We start from the raw sequence: 19,452 nt of genomic DNA on the forward strand, positions 1-19,452 counted from the left end.
AACATTCCTCAGGGATTACTCCTGGCTCTGTGTTCCTCTGGGTTGCTCCTGGCGATCCTGGAGGGGACCAGGGGTACCGGGGATTGACACCCCCATCTCCTGCAGGCAAAACCTACTATCAGCCTGTGAAACTCACTTGCTGTCCAACCCCACGGTCCCATTTCAGAGAAGAACTTGAAAAGTTTCACTTGCTGATTCTTTGTCTCACAGTTGAAACTGGACCTTGGGCTGGACCATAAGGTACTTGCCTTGCGTGCATCCTACCCAGGTTCGATCCCCGGCACCCCCATTTGGTCACCAGAACACCACCCTAAGCCAGGAGAGAGCCCTGAGCCTTGCTAGAGGTGACTCCCCCCACCCCCAAATAAAACCAAAACACACACATCACCAAAGCTGGCTGCTTAGTAGGTGAGACCAATAAGGCCAGGTGGATAGAAACCACTGTCCCTTACAGTTTTCCCACGGGTAGAAACTGGAAGGAGACTGAGGATACTGCCCTCCCCGCAGACTTACCCCTCTTCTGTTTCTCTTCCAGAAAAGCCTCTTCAATCGTACCCGGTGCCCATAAGTACGCACCCCATAAACCTTACTGGATGGAGCAGCACACCAGGGTTGGAGGCACATGGGAAATGGGATTTCAGTGGGGTGCAGGGTGGGGGGCTGAGGAGGAGGAGGGGCAGGCAGTCTGGGATCTCAAGGCTAGAGGAAGCGGGAGAGACTTCCACCGGTGGGCAGAGCTAAGCTCCCTGGATGCGCAAGCCTCTTTTTTATTTTATTTAATGAATTAATTAATTTGCCTTTTGGGTCACACCCAGCAATGCTCAGGAATTTCTAACCCTAACCCTAAACCTAACCCTGGCTCTGCACTCAGGAATCTCTCTTGGTGGTGCTGGGGGGGTGGGTTGGGGAGGGGGGAATCGTACAGGCTGCAGGGGATTGAACTCAGTCCACCGCATGCAAGGCAAACACCTTCCCTGCTGTAAAGTCTCCCCTGAATCTCTTTCTTGCTGCCTCTCCAGCTGCCGCTGCCACTGGAGGAACTGATGGAAAACGAAGTTCTGGAAATCCTCACCAAAGCTCTCAAGAGTGAGCCCCTCCCTGTGCTTCCACAGGGGGCCCTGGGGAATTTTGCAGATGGGGGGTGGTCCCTCCACACACACACCCCTCAGAGAGCGGAGTTTTAGGATATGCTGTGCTGTCAGATTCCCTTACTACCCACAAATATTCCAGGAGCTCCACAAAAAGTAAAAAGCTAGAGGCCAGAGAAATTTTACAGTGGTTAAAATTATCCCTGGCACTGTACATGGGCATATGGTCCCCTGTGTGTGTGTGTGTGTGTGTGTGTACACGACAGCTGCTGGGGACCTAGGGTTCCAGCCTTGTGAGGTCCTTCTTCTCCACCTGTCCTCTAGATGGCCTTGACCCCCCTCCCAGGAACTCTGAGGAGACTTTGGGCAGGGAATTATTATTAAATTTTTTGTTTTGTTTTGGGTTTGGGGTCACACCTGGCTATGCTCAGGACTTCATCCTGGCTCTGAACTCAGGGATCACTCCCGGTGCAATTCAGGGGAACACAGCCAGGGACTGAACCTGGGTCAGCCTGTAAAAGGCCACTGCCCTACCATCTCCTGGCCCTGGACAGTGGATTATTTAGACAAACTTGCCCCTGGTTAGTCCTACTTAAGATATGGTGTGGGAGGCGTAAAGTTAGTTTGGATATCCCTAAAGCTGCCTGTCACCCCTATCTGGGACCTAACTTTGCCTTCAGTCGTCCTATGCAGCCCCCCTCAGCGCCCCCCCTCCAGCCCCTTGGAGCACAGATCTGTAATCTAGCCATCTGAAATTCTGAAATGTTACCTGTGCACCCCGCAGCACCTTACAGATCCAAAGTTCCCCCAACCAACACAACTGGACACTCGGATCTCCAGCCACCCCCTGTCACAGCTCTCCCAGCTGGGGAGGCCGTGTCCTGCTCACTGCCCAGAGTCCGTTCTACCGTTCTGCTTTCCAGGCTACCAGTCCTTAATCGGCGTTGACCACGTCCTGACAATGCAACTGCAGGGACAAGTCGAGGCACTCAGGAAGCGCCGGTACAAAAGGCTGAACGTCGTGGCGCAAGAAAATGAGCTCTAGAGAGGCAGGGTTCCAGTGCCGGTCACTGCTCCATCCCGAGAACCCAAGCCCAACCCTGCCCACGTGGAATTTGAGCCCTGGAGAAATAAAAGAATTTATGCATGGTCCGTGAGTCAGTGCGTGGCTCCCGCGTGAGGCGGCGCAGGTGGCCCCGCCTTTCCCCGTGACCTTCACTCGGTCACCGCAGTGACCTTGAGCGTTCTCGGGCCGGGCACCATCGACTCAGTCTTCCCGGGACTCGCGATCCAGGACTGCTGCTTGCCCGTTAAAACGGTCGGTTTCCCAACTCCGGGGTCCGCAGTTGTGTGGGGATATCGAGCCAGCGGTCCAAACGCCCCGACGATGTTACCTTGGGGGAAGGGGGAAAAAAAGAAAAGGGGGTAGAACCTTCCCGGGAGCTTCGGAACTCCGGGCCCGGCCCTCCCTCATACATATGCAGATGAGAGCGTCTCGCTGTCCCCGCTCGCCCCGCCCTTCATTTGCATACGCATGTGGGGGCCCGCCTCGCCGCTGCGGCCACTGAGCGACCTCGCCCACTCCCCTCGCGCACAGCGCGCCCCCCCGCGTGACGCCAGAGAACTCCGGGTCCCACGCACGCCCCGAGCCGCTCGCGTCGGCCCTGGCCACGCCCCCTCGGGGGCGTGGGACGCGAGTGCGCGACGGCCTCGGCCGCGGCGGGGCGGGGCCTCCGGGAAGGCCCGCCCCCGGCCCTGCCGGCTCCGCCCCGGCTCGCCCCGGCACGCAGGCGCCGCCCGCCCCGCGCGGCTGATTAGCATAGGGCGCCGGGCCCCGCCCCCTGCTTTGCATGCGCAGGCCGGCCCCGCCCCCGCTGTCAGCTGGAGGAAGCGGAGTAGGAAGCGGCCGCGATGTCCTTTTGTGTCCTACAAGCCGCCGGCGGCGCCGCCGAGTGAGGGGACGCGGCGCGGCGCGGCGGCGCGGCCCGACGAAGCGGCGGAGGAGGGGCCGCCCGTGGCCCCCGGCTCACCCCGGCGCTCCGGGCCGCTCGGCCCCCATGCCTGCCCGCCCGCCCCGCCGGAGCCCCAGGTCCGGGGGCGGAGGGGATCGCCGCGGGAGGGTGTGCGGGCGGGGCGCGGGGGCCATGTGCGAGCGCGCCGGGGGTCGGGCCGCGGTCCCGCAGCGCCGGGGGCCCGGCGGGCAGGGGGTGCGCGCGGCGGCCGGCGCCCAGGTCCGAGGCAGGGGCGGGCGGGGCTGCAGGTCTGGCCGGGGTCAAGCTTGCGCCTCGGATCTCGTGCCAGGGCCGCGCTGAGCCCCGCACCTGGAGCGGGCGACGTCCCGGAGCCGGGCCCGGGTGCGAGATGGGGAGGCTGCGTCGGCGAGGAAGGGGCTCCCGAGACCACGTGGGGGCGCTCCCGGGGGCTCGGGGGCCACCCTCTTCTTTGGGTCAAAGGTCACCGCCCCGGCAGGGGCGCACTTCCTCCTCCTGGGCGCTCCCGGCTTACTTCCTGATGCCCGCCGAGGTCTCCCGCGGCCGAGGGGGAGGGGAGCCGGGCAACTTCGGGGAACTTCCCGTAGGTGTGCGCAGGTTGGGGGGCGGGGCGCCCCTGGAGGACTGCGGCAGAAGGGTGGGAGCGGGCCTGTGCAGGCCCGGGGTGCAGGGGGGAGCCGCGCCCCCCGCCCCCGCGTGCTGGCCTGGGGCGTGCTGGGCCCCGCGGCAGGTGCGAGAGGCCGGACTGTTTCCTGGAGCCCCGATGGATGGATGCCCCTGTGTGGGTTGGGACTGGGGGCTCGGACGGGTGTGACTTTGCGGGGTGTGCCCCTCAGGAGGGGTGTGCAAGACACGTGAGCTCGGGTGAAAACTGGCGTGCAGGGGGTGAGGGCACGCGTGGTCGCATCCGCTGCCCAGGGGTCCCTGTGCCTCCGGGCTCTTGAGTGGGGCCCCCACGCAGGAGAAAATGAAGTGGGGGGCCCCCCCTCTGATTGGGGATTCCAGATGGGTTTAGGCTACAGTGTTCCCAGGCCTGGCAGGGAAGAGCCGGTGCCCAGGCCGCTCCCAGGTTGTCAGGTGGGAGGCCTGCTGTCAGTACCGGGCTGGAGGCACTGGCGCTCGTTCCCATGGCAACCGCAGGGCCTCTTCCTGGGGGCCTGTCCCTGGACTCTGGTCCCCCTCCCTCTCTTTTGCGAAGCCTGGAAACTGGCCCCAGGCCTGGGGTTGGGCAACCTGGGTGGCCCACTGGCTCTCCGCCCCTGTGACCCAGCCGTGACCTGTGACCTCTTCCCACAGGTGACCAGCGCCATGTCCAGCCAGGTGGTGGGCATCGAGCCGCTCTATATCAAGGCAGAGCCGGCCAGCCCCGACAGCCCGAAGGGTTCCTCGGAGACCGAGCCCGAGCCCCCCGCGGCCCTGGCCCCCGGCCCCGCTCCCGCCCGCTGCCTCCCAGGCCACAAGGAGGAGGAGGATGCGGAGGGTGCGGGGCCCGGCGAGCAGGGCGGCGGGAAGCTGGTGCTCAGCTCCTTGCCCAAACGGCTCTGCCTGGTGTGCGGGGACGTGGCCTCCGGCTACCACTATGGCGTGGCATCCTGCGAGGCCTGCAAAGCTTTCTTCAAGAGGACCATCCAGGGTGAGCCCCCTAGCCCGCCCGCCCGCCTACCACTCCTTGGCCTGTACCCTTTGCTCTCTGGGTCCGACACCACCCACTTGGCACCCTGCTCCCAGGCAGCCTTCGGCCCCGGAATTTCCCCGGGTACCACTGAGGGTGGGCAGGTGGGCGTTCCCAGGCCCTTCTTCGGCCTCCCTGTTAGGCCCTTGGCCTTTGACATTCAGTGAAACCATCAGCAAGGGTTGCTGGGCTAGATCTCGGGGGGTGCACAAGACCTTGGGGCGCCTCCGAGGTTTCTGGGAGCGCTCACCCTGGCATCGTGCCGGTTGCTGGCTTTACTCTTGCTTCGGCTGTGGCCTGCCCGGGCCCCATCACCCATCATGCCCCTGTCTTTGTTCCTGTCCCTGTGCGGCACCGGCAAGAGGCTGGTTTTATGGCTGGTTGTTTTGGGGCCACACCCGGTAGTGCGCAGGGCTGACTCTGCACCAGGCATCGCTCCCAGCGGCGCTCCGGACCATGTGCAGTGCCCAGGATGGAACCCGGTGGGTCGGGCCCACTGTACTGTCGCTCTAGCCCCGGGCGCTGTTTTTTTCTGAGAACCAGTGAGGGGCAGCCCCTGGTCCAGCCTTGGATTTGGACCAGACTCTCAAGGACCCTGGTCTCACTCAGGACCCACTTGGCCAAGGAGCAAAGCTGTTTTTTTTTTCTTGTCTTTTTGGGTCACACTCGGGGATGTACAGGGGTTACTCTTGGCTCTGCACTCAGGAATTCCTCCTGGCGGTGCTCAGGGGACCATATGGGATGCTGGGAACCAAACCCAGGTTGGCCGCGTGCAAGGCAAATGCCCTGCCCGCTGTGCTATCACTGCAAAGCAGTGTTGTGCCTTTCCTGTACATCTTACTGGAAAGCACCTTTTTCTTGACTTGGGGGGGAGGGGCGGGGGAAGTGGCGACATTAATTTTGGAAACTTTTTTTGGTAGTGCTGGGCTCGAATCCAGGCCCTCATGCAAACTAGCCGTGAGCACCAGCACGGAGCCACACTGCCAGGCCCTGGAGCTCCTTCTCACGCTGATCCTCTTGGGGACCCCATAAGATCTCTGTGAGGTGCGGGTGCTGGAGTCACCCTCCTGGCCCACTAGGGCATTAGTGGCAGAAGCAGGATTTGAACCTGGGTCCATCTGGCTCAGTGTGGAGGGGATATTTCTGCCACCTGTGTGTTGGACCGAGGCCTCCTGGCTGAGTGACCTTTCTGCCTGGCCAGGGCCTGGGGTCGCCCGCCAGCCCGGAGCCCCCTTGTTCTCCCTGGTGTAGCTGACGGATGTTTACGAGGCTTTGGCCGACACCAGACACCCCTTACTGAGCCCCGTGGGCCAGGTCCCACAGTGGTGACTGGTTGTATTGGGACAGGCCCAAACCTCCACAGACCTGGGTTTGCTCCCCTGGCTTGAGGACAGGGCAGGGACCAGGACGGGACAGCTCCTGTCTGCCTCTCGTCAGAAGCGAACAAATCATGCAGTGACACGGTTGTTACAGTCCTTCTGTGGTATGTCCAGCTGTGGTAGGTGTTGGCAGGAGGGGAGGGTGTGTGTGCCAGGAACATGGTGGGCCTGTGGCACTGGAGGGCTTCCGGGAGGCCGTGTCTGTCTGAGCACAGAAGCTTAAAGGAGAAGGGCACTAGGAGCCTGTGGGCTGGTTGCAGTAGCTCCGTGAGGCTGTGAGGCCTTGGCTTAGCCGGCCATCAGGGCTCTCTGCTTGCTGATCCATTCCTAGCTCTGGGGTCAATCCTGGCTCTGGATGGGGCGCTGAGGGGGATGACCAGTGCTAAAGAAGAAAAAAAGTTTTTTGGTTTTTTTTTTTTTAGCTTTTTGGGTCACACCCAGTAATGCTCAGAGGTTACTTCTGGCTCTGTGCTCAGGAATTACTCCTGGCGGTGCTCGGGGGACCATATGGAATGCTGGGAATCGAACCTGGCTCAGCTGCGTGCAAGGCAAATGCCCTCCCCGCTGTACTATCACTCTGCCCCCCCCCCCCCCCAAAAAAAAGCATTTTCCTGCCTCGCATGTTTGATGGTTCTGTAAACTGATGAGAAACCGCCAAGCTGGGGCGGCATCTGCGGGGAGGAGCTTGGCTTTGTCCTGGGGGTCCGGACGGGACAGGACCCCCCGCTAGGTGAGAGGCAGCTTGCCCTGAGTCAGGGGCCCACTTTGGGAGCCCCAGGACGTTGGAGGTTCTAGGCAGAGTATCTGGAAGCCGGGCAAGTGGGGGAGAGAGCAGAGTGCCGGCTCCAGCCAGGGCGGGCAGGGCTTGAGAAGGGAAACGCAGAGAGCAGGCCAGGCCAGGCCAGGCCAAGGCGGTCAGCTCCTGCTGCCGCCACAACTGTGCTGAGCAGCCAGGCAAGATGCGCAGTGGGAGGTGAGGGTCGGGTGAGGAGAGGACAGCGGGAGGTGACGAGGTGAGAAAGTGGAGGGCAGGAGGTGAGGGTCGGGTGAGGAGTGGGAGGTGAGGGTTGGGGTGGAACTTGGGCAGATAAAGCCGGCCAGTGCCACATGCTGAGGTGGATCTGAGGTCCCAGAGAAATCAGGTGGCAGGTTTGGGGGCCAGATGCGGCCACCGCTTCGGACATGCTGAGAACCCAGGGCAGGGCCGGAGCCATAGTCCAGCGGACAGGGCCCTTGCCTTGCACACAGCGGACCTGGCTTGGGTTTTCCTGCCCCACATGCCGTGCCCTGCCCCACTCCAGGAGTGACTTCTGAGAGCACAGAGCCAGGAGTAAAAGCCTGGAGCACCCCGAGAGTGGTCGCAAAACCAAACCAAAAGCCCCGCCCCAAATCCCTGGCCAGCCAGTCTCGGCTTGAAGAGTTGAAGGAAGTGCATGAACCCCACCACGTGGCCAGTGGGGGGCAGGGGCCCAGTGAGCTGCGTGTTAGGTGCAGAAGCAGAGGTGCCGTGGGGCTGGAGCGATGGCACAGCGGGGAGGGCGTTTGCCTTGCGAATGGCTGTCCCGAGCTCGACCCCCGGCATCCCATATGGTCCCCTGAGCCCATCGGGAGTGATCCCTGAGTGCAGAGCCAGGAGTAAGTCCTGAGCAACCCCGGATGTGGCCCAAAAGGTATCACCCCCGAAAAATAAAAAAGCAGAGGGGCCTGGGCGGGGGGCTTCATGGCAACGCATTGCGCGAGACAGGTTGGCAGTTCGCCCCTTCCATGCAGTGCCCGAGGCCTTCCATGGGGACACTGCAGGCCTGAGTGGACAGGGAGGGGCCAGGGCAGGGCACATCGCCCTCCCACTCTCCCCAGACCTGTGCCTGAGGGGACGCATTAGGGCTGTCCTGTCTGTCTGCCCAGGGGGGGCCCCCCCGCTGGGTCCTGGGTGGCCACCACTGAGCCCGCCTCTTCCTGGCAGGGAGCATCGAGTACAGCTGCCCGGCGTCCAATGAGTGTGAGATCACCAAGCGGAGACGCAAGGCCTGCCAGGCCTGCCGCTTCACCAAGTGCCTGCGGGTGGGCATGCTCAAGGAGGGTGAGCGCGGGGCCGGGGGGCCATGCTCAAGGAGGGTGGGGGGGCGGGGGGCCATGTTCAAGGAGGGTGAGTGCGGGGTTGCAGGGTCATAGTGGGGTGTGGGGGACTGCAGGTAGGCATGCCCAGGAGTGGGCATGAACGGGGGTGGGTGGTGCGAGACCTCCCCCAGCCCCAGGGTCACACTCCTGTCTGCTGTTCAAGGGGTGCGTCTGGATCGTGTGCGGGGTGGCCGGCAGAAGTACAAGCGACGGCCCGAGGTGGACCCGCTGCCCTTCCCGGGGCCCTTCCCCACTGGACCCCTGGCGGTAGCCGGAGGCCCTCGGAAGACAGGTGAGGGCAGGGCGGGCTGGGGGGGAGGTGAGGGTCTCGTCCACTGCCTCCACTCCGTGTGCTCGGGCACCAGCACCCACGTTCCCATCCTCTGTTGCCCCCCAGCAGTGGTTATAAAACTAGCTGGGCAGCAGGAGGTTTGGGACCCCTGGAGCCTCCCCCCCCACCTCCCTGGGCTCTCCCTGGGCTGAGGCGGGGCCAGGCCTTTGAACGGAGACCGGGAGGTGCATCGGGGCTGACCACCCCCCCCCCCCCCCCCGCCGTCCCGCAGCCCCCGTGAACGCGCTGGTGTCACATCTACTGGTCGTCGAGCCCGAGAAACTGTACGCCATGCCTGACCCCGCGGGCCCCGACGGCCACCTCCCGGCCGTGGCCACCCTCTGTGATCTTTTTGACCGAGAGATTGTGGTCACCATCAGCTGGGCCAAGAGCATCCCAGGTAAAGGATGGGCGGTGGGGAGCCCCCACCAGGAGGGGCCGGGCTGCCCCTTCTCAACCCGCCCGCCCTTGTCATCCCCCCCCCCACCCCAGGCTTCTCGTCGCTGTCCCTATCAGACCAGATGTCTGTGCTGCAGAGCGTGTGGATGGAGGTCCTGGTGCTGGGCGTGGCCCAGCGCTCCCTGCCCCTGCAGGACGAGCTGGCCTTCGCGGAGGACCTGGTCCTGGATGAAGAGGGGGCACGCGCGGCAGGCCTGGGGGAGCTGGGGGCGGCGCTGCTGCAGCTGGTGCGGCGGCTGCAGGCGCTGCGGCTGGAGCGGGAGGAGTACGTGCTGCTGAAGGCCCTGGCCCTGGCCAACTCAGGTGAGGGGGCGCCCGAGGGGGTGGGCCGTAGCAGCCGGCGAGGACTGCAGAGGGCCTGGCGGGGTAGGGTGGGGGGGTCGGGAGTGGGCATGCTGCCTTGACAGGGTCGGTGGGTGGTGGGCGGCAGATCCCAAGGCGGTACATGGGCCACTGGAATCCCAGGGCCCGGAGAGGAGCAGGGCTGGGCCCGGGACAGGGGGAAGTGTCACCGACCGGCCAGCGCTCCTGCCACCCGGCCCAGCTCCCGGCTCTCCCTCTCCCCGCAGACTCCGTGCACATCGAGGACGCCGAGGCGGTGGAGCAGCTGCGGGAGGCGCTGCACGAGGCCCTGCTGGAGTACGAGGCTGGCCGGGCCGGCCCGGGCGGGGGCGCGGAACGGCGGCGGGCGGGCAGGCTGCTGCTCACCCTACCGCTCCTCCGCCAGACGGCGGGCAAAGTGCTGGCCCATTTCTACGGGGTGAAGCTGGAGGGCAAGGTGCCCATGCACAAGCTCTTCTTGGAGATGCTTGAGGCCATGATGGACTGAGGCAAGGGGTGGGCGTGGGTGGGGGTGCTGGCAGGACCCGCCCGGCAGGGAATCGGCCCCACGGTGAGGGGGGGCGGCGCCGCAGCCTGCTGGCAAGGCCAGGGCCGGACCATCAGCCCCTGGGAGCGGGCCTTCCGCCCTCCTCTCCCCGCCGCTGAGGGGGGCACGGGAAGGGAGCTGGGAAGGCGTGCCCGGGCTCTGGGCAGTGCTGCCCCTTGCAAGCCATAACGTGCCCCGCGAGTGGACGGGGCCTTGCGGAAGCCATAGGGGGCTTAGGGGACGTGTGAGGGGGCAGAAGCCTGATCTCAGGGAGGGAAGGAACGGAGGTCACAGTCTCCCAGCGGGTGATGCTTTTGCTGCTGCTTAATCCGACCCCCTCTCCAGAGCAGAGGGCAAAGAGAGCAAAGGCCCGCCCCCTCCGCCTCTCTCCCTCATCTGCATTGGGCATTACTGCCCCCCCCTTGAAGCAATAACTCCAAGCAGGCTCCAGCCCCTGAACCCCTGGGGTGGCCAGGGCCCCCCATCAGCTCCCACCCGACCTCGTCAGGGGTTAGGGAGAGCCCTGCCTCTATGCCCTGCAGAGCAATAACACTATATTTATTTTTGGGTTTGGCCAGGGAGGCGCAGGGACAAGGGGCAAGCCGGGGCCCAGTGCCCAGGCTGTACAGAGACTCTATTTTAATGTATATTTGCTGCAAAGAGAAACCGCTTTTGGTTTTGAACCTTTAATGAGAAAAAAATATATATAATATCGAGCTCAAACGTGTGGCTGGCTGAGTCACTGGGCCAACTGGGGGCGGGGGTCACGGACACAGGATTTCACAAATATACAAGGTCACACTGGGAACAGATGGTGGGTTGGCGAGTTTAAGTGTCGGTCTCCTCATCGTTCAGCAGCATGTTGGGGATCCCCCGGCTGATGGGGAACAGACGTCCTGATTCCGGGCACTGCAGGGTCCCCTCCATGACCTCCACCTGCGGGGCGGGAGAGCGCAGAGGGAAAGGCATTTGCCTTGGACATGACCGACGCGGGTCGACCCCGCGGCACCGCCAGAGGCGATCCCTGCACTGGCGTGGCGTCCCCCATCCCCCAAGTTCCCGCAAGACAAGCTGGCACGGGACTGAGCACTGATGCGCGGGGGGCGGGGCGTCTCACCTCCAGCAGCACGTGGTGCATCTTCCGCAGAAACTCCTCATCCTGTTCATACCCCTCGACAGGCCCGCTGGGCACCTCGGCCAAACTCAGCTAAAAGCAAGAGGCGCGTCACCGCCAGGGTCCTGGCCCCGGGGTGGGCCGACCCTCCCGGGGTGCTCGCGGGGGGACGGGGGCGCTCACGCTGTCCGCCGCCTGCTGAAGCGCCGTCCACTCCACCTTGGGAATCATGCGCGCCACGAACTCCGGGTTGAACTCCACGTGGTGGATGCGCACCTGTTCGGCCTGCGGGACAGAGGTGTGGGGAGGCGCCGGCCCGGGTCGTCCGCACCCGCCCGGGGCCCCCGCGAGACGGCGCCCGCCGGTACCTGGAGGCGCAGAGGGAAGCCTCGGGGCCCCACCCCCCGCACATGCGAGCTCAGCAAGTTGTGGGTGAGCAGCTTCATTTCCCTCCGACGCGCTCGCTCCGACTGGCCGGAACCGGAAGTGGGCGGTACCCTAGCGCCACTTCCGGGCCGCTCCCTTCCACCCGATTGGACGGCTGGGAAGGGCGGAAGCGGCGACTTGCCTGGCGCTCTCGTGCTCGCGGCCCGAGGAATTTGAGACCGGATCAATCCGGCGGGACGCCCGGAAGAACCTCGGGCGCCGAGTGCGAAGCGCAGGCCCAGTTGCCTCCCCTCGCTGCAAATCACGTGGACGGCTGCCCCACCGCGACCTTCGCGGAAGCCAAACTAAACGTGTAACCGACACGGCCGATGCACGCCGCGCCGAGCGCCAGGCGGAGTCGGCGAAACGGAGGCGCCCCCCCCACACTGTGTATGCAAATAAGCCCCGAGAAGCCCGCCTCGCCCCGGCATGCCAATCAACACGGAGGCCCGGAAGCCCCGCCCCCGCGCTCTCGGCCCGCGCCTGCGCCGTGGGGTGGGCCCGCGGCTCCGCCTCTGCAGGGTCGCGGCGTCGCGCCCCGCCCCTCGCGCGTTGCTCCGCCCCGGGGGCGGGGCCTGGCGGTGGTAGGCTCGGCGGGCATGGGGCTGCGGGTACTGTGCGTCGCGACCCGCCGCTCGCTGCCGTCGCTGCTGCTACGGGCGGCCGCCGTGGGCTCTGCGTCGGCGGGGACAGCAGGGAGCTGCCAGCGGGCACCCGGCGGGGTTCGCGGTTTCCGAAGCGCCGTCGCCGCCATGGCCCCCATCAAGGTGACCGGGGCGCCCCGGGGCCTCCCGCCACCCCCCGTCCCCTCTCTGCTGGGGGTGGTGACTCCCGCCCGCCCCCGCGGACCCCTCGCGGCTCCTCCCGCCGCCTGTCCCCCGCCGGTCTGGGAACTGGACCCTGCAGCCGCCCCTCTCCCGCCCCCGATTTCTCGCCGGTTCTAGGGACTAGCTCCGAGGCGCACCCCCGCCCCCCGCCTTCCTCGCGGCCCTCCTGGCCATATGCACCCGCTTCCCAGGGTCCCCCCCTTCTCCAGGAGATCGAACTCCGTGCCTGCCTGCCCCCTCGCCTCGCTCCCCTCAGCGCCCTGTCTCCCGCAGCTTCTGTCCTCTAACCTGGCGTCCCTTGCACCTGGCCCGGTGCAAGTGGCGGCTCAGGGTGCACACCTGCCCTGTTCCCTCCTTCCCAGGGCCAGCGCCCACCCTCGGGTCCCGCACCCCTCCTCCAGCTCTTTGGCTGCCCCACCTCTCTCTGGCTCTCCTGTGACACCCCCCCCATCTCACCTCCTACCTGCCGGTGTCAGACCCCCCCTCCCATAGAAAGCATTGTCACCCCCAGGTAGACTGTTGCCCCAGCCCCCCCCCAGATTTCTTTCTCTCTAGCTCATGCATGGGGGGACCTACCTGTGCATCTGTCTGCCCCCTTGGGCTGCGTCCTGCCCCCCATCCCCCAAACCGTCATGGCCCTTCCCTAACTCCGCTGCACCCCCACCCCCAACTCCTACTCCCTTTCCTGAACTTAGCCTGCTGGTTCAACCCCTTGCGACACTCCACACCCACACCGACAGACACTCCACACCGCCCTGTTTTGTTGGCTAAGAGGATTAATGCCCCTAGCAACCTGGGGTGTCAGCCACTCGCTCACTCGGAGCCTCTGCAGGTGGGCGACACCGTCCCCTCGGTGGTCGTGTTTGAAAAGGAGCCTGGGAACAAGGTGAACCTGGCGGAGCTGTTCAAGGACAAGAAAGGGGTGCTGTTCGGGGTCCCCGGAGCTTTCACCCCCGGCTGCTCCAAGGTGAGGGCTGTGCTCAAGTGTTTGTCCTCGTCTGGGCTGCAGAGCCTGTCAGGGTGGGGCGGTGCCCGTCTCTGCACAAGACCCTGGGTCGGTTCCCATGGCAGCCAGAGTACAGCACAGCGTGGGTGGGGGGTGACGTGGGTGGGGGGTGACGCAGGCGCGGGGAGGGAAGGGAGCAGGGCCTGGACGCCGGGGTTTGGGCTTTGCTGACCCCTGGTTGCCCTCCCAGACCCACCTGCCCGGCTATGTGGCGGACGCTGAGAAGCTGAAGGCCAAGGGCGTGCAGCTGGTGGCCTGTCTGAGCGTCAACGACGTCTTCGTGACCGAGGAGTGGGGACGAGCCCACAAAGCGGAGGGCAAGGTGAGGGGTGGCCCTGCTGGAGGTGGGTTGGGGGCAGGGGGCGCAGGGACCACGGTGACCCGCCTTCCTCCTCAGGTTCGGCTCCTGGCTGACCCCACTGGCGCCTTTGGGAAGGTAAGTTCCCCCCCTCACCCTCCTAGGGAGCCGCTTTCTGCCAGGCCCCAAGGGACAGGGTGACAGTGGGGTGCCTGACACCCCCCCTCACCTCCCCTAGGAGACGGGCCTGCTGCTGGATGACACCTTAGTGCCCCTCTTTGGGAATCAGCGACTCAAGAGGTGAGATTCGGGGGGGGGGGTTCCCCAGGGGGCTCCCTGCGGGGGTCCCCTGCCGCCTCCCTGAACTCAGCCCCTCCCCCCGCAGGTTCTCCATGCTGATAGAGAACGGCGTCGTGAAGACCTTGAACGTGGAGCCCGACGGCACGGGCCTCACCTGCTCCCTGGCCCCCAACATCCTCTCCCAGCTCTGAGCCCGGCCCGACTGTCCCCTCCCTCCTCTGCTGCTGTTTCCCTACGGGAACCCGGGCCAGATTTCAGCAATAAACACTTGCTCCCAGCGTGTCTCTGTTCATCGCTTCTTCCCCTCGTCAGTGGCCCAGAGCCCCGAGCTTAGGAGGGCAGGGCTGGGCTGGATCGGGGCTCCTGCTTGAATTACAGAGGTGGTGCGGGCAGGCCTCTTGTGAAGAAGCGTCGGTACGGGTCCCCGGAAGGGCCAGTGGTATGAAGAACAAGGGAGGGACGGGGCAGCGGGCAGAGGGGCCTTCAGGAAGGACCTGGCCTGGTGCATTTTGTCTTATCTAGACCTCATGCCCCACGGTTAGGTTGGAGATGAGGCTGGAATAATACCACAGTAGGGAGGGCGTTTGCCTTGCACGCGGCCGACCGGGGTTTGATTCCCAGCATCCCATAGGGTCCCCCGAGCACTGCCAGGGGTGACTTCTGAGTGTATGAGCCAGGAGAAACCCCTGTGCATTGCCACGTGTGACCCAAAAAGCAAAGAAAAAAAAAGGGTTGGCTTGGAGGTTTTCCACAGGCTCAACCAGCACAGACCCCCTCCCCTGTCCTCACACAGGAGATTCTGTCCTCGCTGCACCCTTGCTCCTGACTGACCCTTCTTTTATTTATTTATTTTTTATGTAGGAGTATTGCTATTTATTCAGCCATTTATTAGGCTGACTGAATTGGGCACGAACCCTACCTTATTTTTTTTTCCTTTTTATAAATGTATTTATTGAATCACTGTGAGATCAGTTACAAAGCTTTCAGGTTTAAGTCTCGGTCACACAATGAAACACCCGTCCCTTCACCAGTGCCCATTCTCCACCACCAAAAAACCCAGTATACTCCCCATCCCACATCCTCCCCCTACCTGTGGGGCAGATGATTTCCACATTACTCTCTCTACTTTGATTACTTTCAATATTTTGACCCCAGACCCACCATTATTATTTGGGATTTTACCCCAACAGTCAGATCTGCTGAAAAGGCAACAGTGGACAATTTGTTTTCTATTGCTGGTTATGAATAACATATGATGGACTAACCCTTCTTGAGACCACCCAGTTCAGTCCAGGAGGGCTCCCTGGAAGAGGAGTTTAGATGAAGCCTGCCCAGGGAGGCACAGCATGGGGGAGACAGGGCTGGGATCAGCCCACAGGATTGGGGGGCTGAGTGGAGGCTGGGTGGCAGCTCCCCCTAGCCCTGCTGTGCTTAGCAGCGTCCCCTCTTAAGGCAGAGGGTGTGCGTGGGGGGCTACACTAGTCGTGCTCAGGGATCACTTCTTGTGAGGCTCAGGGGGCCAGAGGCAGTGCTGGGGGATCAAACTGAGGTCGAGTGCCGCCCCCCACACGGTCTCTAGCCTTCGGTGTTGGTCCTTGAACCTGTGACCGCAGAAGGTCACTGCTCTGCCCAAGGCAGCCCTGGGCCAGGTCGCCAGGTCACCTGGCAGGCAGCCTGCATTGACGCCTGGACAGTGTGTGCTGACCCGGTGGAAAGTCACACAGACCCCCTTGTGCTGGGGCCCCCTAGGCCAGGGGAGACAGGAGCGGTGCCACACCAGGGCTTAGCAGGGGGAGAAAGGGACCCCAGCCAAGACCCCGAGGGGTGCAGTTTGTGGGAAGGCCCTGAAGTTGTCAAGGCCAGTAAGAGTCTTCTCTAGCCACTGGGGGAGGTTGGCGAAGGCCCCATCCGAGGCACCACCTGACCACCCGGCCCCTTACACCCAACCACCCAGCCACCCAGCCCCGTACACCACAACCATCTGACCACCCAGTCCCTTACCCCGCAATCACCTGACCACCTGGCCCCTTATACCCAACCACTTGGCCACCCAGCCCCTTACACCCCAAGCCATGTGGCCTCTGGACTTGCCCTCCTGCACCCACAGATCTCCACTCTCTGCCCTCCCCGTGGACACCACTGGGTCCCTGTCTGTCGCTCGGCTCTTCAAGGCGGAAGCCGAGCTGGATTCCTGGGGGCTTGGAAGGCCATCCCACCTGGCTGCCTGGGGCCATCTCACCTTCACCTTCCAGTGTCCACTGGAAAAAGGGCCTCAGGGGCCTGTCCTTGAACTACTCTTGATTTTGGTGGCGTCTGCCCAAGGCAAGCCCTGTGTCCTCCACAACCTCTCCCTTGAGAGGGTAAGCTGCTAAGCACAGCAGGGCTAGGGGGAGCTGCCACCCAGCCCCCACTCAGCCCCCCAATCCTGTGGGCTGATCCCAGCCCTGTCTCCCCCATGCTGTGCCTCCCTGGGCAGGCTTCACCTAGACCCCTCTTCCAGGGAGCCCTCCTGGACTGAACTGGATGGTCTCAAGAGGGGTCAGTCAGGAGCGAGGGTGCGGCTGGGAGAGAATCACCTGTCTGACCCCTGCCCCCCCCAAAAAAAAAGAATTCTAGGGGAGCCCCTACCCGAAAAGCACTGGAGCAGAGAATGGGACCCCTGGACTGCAAGCCCCGACCTGCCTCCCAGAAGCTGGGGACCTGGGCAGGGTTCAGGGCTCCTCGCCTCCCCCTTCCCTCATCCTTAAAGTGGGGATGATTCCACCCCCCTCGTCGGGTTGTGGCAAGCGATCGAGTCACCGTAGCCAAGCATCGGGCACTGGGCCCAGCACACAGGAAGTGCCTGAGATGGTTACAAAGAGCCCCTGTCCCGCACACGGTCTGCATGGGGGCAGGGAAGAAGCCGGGAGCTAGGCCAGAGGCCCCTGATGCCAAGTGGGCCTGTTTCCTCCAGGGGGATGGAGGGGGGGTGCATTGTTGCCTCTGTGTGTGACCCCCCAGGAGTCTCCACTTGTCCGCTGGCACCCGAACCTCAAGAGTCCTAAGGTCAAAGGAGAGCTTCGGGGAGGGAGCTTGGGGGAGCCCCCACAGTAGGTCTCTGGCCCAGATCAGCCTTGGCCTGCAGTGCTGGGATCGGGGCTCAAGGGAAGGCGGCGTGTTGGGCCTGGTGGTATTTTATCAGTCTTCGAGGAGTGACAGCAGAGAGAAGTCTGTGTGCGTGCATGTGCATGTGTGTATGTGCATGTGTGCATGTGCATGTGTATGCATATATGTGCATTGTGTTGTGTGTGCATGTGCACGCCTGTGCATGTGTGTGCATATGCGTGCACGTGTGTGCATATATGTGCATGTGTGTGCGTGCATGTGTGTACACATGTGTGCATGTGTACGCGTGCATGTGTGTGCATACGTGTGCATGTGTGTATGTGCATGTGCGTGCACGTGCGTGTATGTACATACATGTGCGTGTGTGCATATATGTGCGTGTGTGGATGCATGTGCATGTGTGTGCATGCATGTACGTTGTGTGTGCATGTGCACGCCTGTGCATGTGCATGTGTATGCATACGTGTGCATGTGTGCGCGTGCATGTGCGTGTGTGCATATATGTGCATGTGTGTGTGCATATTGTAGCTTCTGGAACTGTTTGGGGAACATCTGTGTCAATTTAAAGATTCTTGGTAACTGACATGACTCTCTGCTGTTCCGCTTCTTTTTTGGCTTTTTGGGCCACATCCGGTGATGCTCAGGGGTTACTCCTGGCTCTGCTCTTAGGAATTACTCCTGGTGGTGCGTGGGGGACCATATGGGATGCCAGGGATCGAACCTGGGCCGACCACATGCAAGCAAATGCCCTGCCTGCTGTGCTGTACTATCACTTCAGCCCCTGGGTGTGCTTTTTCTGTTTCAGCAACTCTCCAAGCTGGAGCCTGGAATCATCTCTTCAGTTAACGCAGGGAAATGCCCCGGCCAGGATAGCGAAGACAGGAAATGTTTGATATGTGTGTCAGGAAGGAATAAAGAAAGAGAGGACGGGGGAGAGGGTTATCATTGCCCCACCTTCTGGGGAAGTAGTTTCAGCAGAAACTGAACAGAAAGACCGTGAATTTGAGGCTAATCTGCTGCAGAACTAGCACCAGTGGCTTTAGACAGAGACCGAGCTCTGCCCGGGACGGGATTCTGGGGCTGCTTCGGCCCTTCTCTGATTATTTGAGCTTCGCCGTCATAAACCTGTGGCTTCGACCTCACAGTCCAGTGTGGTTGCTTGAGTGCTGATCCTCACGGCCATGGTCCTGTCAGCAAGAAGGAAGGAAATGAGGGGTCAGAGCAAGCAGAGGGCACTTGCCTTGCAGGCAACCGACCTGAGTTTGATTCCTGGTATCCTATACATGGTCCTCTGAGCACTGTCAGGAGTAATTCCTGAGTACAGAGCCAGGAGTAACCCTTGAGCATTGCCTGGTGTGGTCCAAACAAAAGCCAACCAACCAACCAACCAAACAAACAAAAAGAGGAAGTAAAAGGTGTTTAACAGACCCACTAGGGGTCTCCTGTGAGAACTTTCTGGGGCCTCGTGGAAAAACCCATGCCTCTCCTATGGGGACCCTTTGCTGAATTGCAAGCATCTTGGATCTGGTCCCCAGAGACACCACAAGCAGCTACCAAGCCTCTCCAGGAACATGTTTTGGTGAAGACCTACATGCGTGCATGTGTGAGCTCAGAGTCCCAGCCCTGGCACTTCCCCACCATGCCAGGTGCAGTCCCAGCAGCACTAGCACAAAACATAGTTCTTGGCACCACAGACAACAGCAGAAACAAAAAAACCAGCAGCTGGAGCAATAGTACAGCAGGCAAGACACTTGCTTTGCACGTGGCCGACCCAGGTTCAATCCCCAGGTAGTTCCCCAAGGCCTGCCAGCAGCGATCCCTGAGTGCAGAGCCAGGAGTCAGCCCTGGGCATAGCGGGTGTGGCCCAAAAATAAAACAAAAAACTAAAGCTAGGATATGGAAATAACCCAAATGTAAGGTTGACCCAGATTCCATCCCAGGAACCCCATGTGGTCCCCTGAGTACCGCCCAGTGACCCCTAAGTGCAGAGCTAGCAGTAAGCCCTGAGCACCATCAGCGTGGTCCAACACAAAACAATAAAGGATGAAATCTTTCCGTTTGCTGCGACGCGGGTGGAAGCAGAGAGTATGATGCTGAGTAAAGAAAACCAGCAGGACAAATGCCAGATGATGCCAGTCACCTGTGGCACAGAGAGAGGAAACAGGCCGGTCAGGATCAGACCATGACAGACCCTTGACCTTGGATGACAAAACTGAGATCACCAAACGGCCTGGGGAAGCACGATGTGGGCTGAAGGTGACAGAGACGGGGGTGCACCAGCAGTGGGGGGGGTTCAGTAACTCTCCTGGGGTACAGTAAGTTTGCATTCTTTTTTTTTTTTTTTGCTTTCTGGGTCACACCTGGAGATGCACAGGGGTTATTCTTGAATCTGCACTCAGGTGTTACCCCTGGTGGTGCTCAGGGGACCATATGGGATGCTGGGAATCGAACCCGGGTTGGCCACGTGCAA

General features: G+C 62.4%; 3 protein-coding genes across 4 annotated transcripts in view; 2 read left to right on the top strand and 1 right to left on the bottom strand.

The window, feature by feature from the left end:
* The first annotated feature begins 2,959 nt into the window (after nucleotides 1-2,959).
* ESRRA (estrogen related receptor alpha) lies at nucleotides 2,960-10,629 on the top strand. Its single transcript, XM_056131715.1, has 7 exons — nucleotides 2,960-3,177; nucleotides 4,376-4,712; nucleotides 8,094-8,210; nucleotides 8,412-8,540; nucleotides 8,812-8,979; nucleotides 9,072-9,341; nucleotides 9,608-10,629. The coding sequence occupies exons 2-7, from the start codon at nucleotides 4,388-4,390 to the stop codon at nucleotides 9,865-9,867; spliced, it is 1,269 nt and encodes a 422-aa protein (XP_055987690.1). The 5' UTR covers nucleotides 2,960-3,177; nucleotides 4,376-4,387; the 3' UTR covers nucleotides 9,868-10,629.
* Nucleotides 10,577-11,764, bottom strand: TRMT112 (tRNA methyltransferase activator subunit 11-2). Its single transcript, XM_056131745.1, has 4 exons — nucleotides 11,389-11,764; nucleotides 11,204-11,305; nucleotides 11,024-11,113; nucleotides 10,577-10,842 (listed from the first exon to the last, which is right to left on the bottom strand). The coding sequence occupies exons 1-4, from the start codon at nucleotides 11,464-11,466 to the stop codon at nucleotides 10,735-10,737; spliced, it is 378 nt and encodes a 125-aa protein (XP_055987720.1). The 5' UTR covers nucleotides 11,467-11,764; the 3' UTR covers nucleotides 10,577-10,734.
* Nucleotides 11,765-12,040: 276 nt separating this feature from the next.
* PRDX5 (peroxiredoxin 5) overlaps nucleotides 12,041-19,452 on the top strand; it is a 136,148-nt gene continuing 128,736 nt past the window's right edge. Inside the window, exons 1-6 of one of the 2 annotated variants that reach the window (XM_056131726.1) lie at nucleotides 12,041-12,213; nucleotides 13,106-13,240; nucleotides 13,470-13,601; nucleotides 13,677-13,715; nucleotides 13,816-13,877; nucleotides 13,963-14,070. In XM_056131726.1, the coding sequence (XP_055987701.1) occupies nucleotides 12,046-12,213; nucleotides 13,106-13,240; nucleotides 13,470-13,601; nucleotides 13,677-13,715; nucleotides 13,816-13,877; nucleotides 13,963-14,068 (642 nt within the window). In that variant the 5' untranslated portion in view covers nucleotides 12,041-12,045 and the 3' untranslated portion in view covers nucleotides 14,069-14,070. Of the gene's footprint in view, nucleotides 12,214-13,105; nucleotides 13,241-13,469; nucleotides 13,602-13,676; nucleotides 13,716-13,815; nucleotides 13,878-13,962; nucleotides 14,155-19,452 lie in introns of those variants that run through there. The other variant, XM_056131725.1, reaches the window with a different exon arrangement.

The sequence above is a fragment of the Sorex fumeus genome, unplaced genomic scaffold (assembly GCF_029834395.1).
Source record: "Sorex fumeus unplaced genomic scaffold, SorFum_2.1 ptg000093l, whole genome shotgun sequence".
Classification (NCBI taxonomy): Eukaryota; Metazoa; Chordata; class Mammalia; order Eulipotyphla; family Soricidae; genus Sorex; species Sorex fumeus.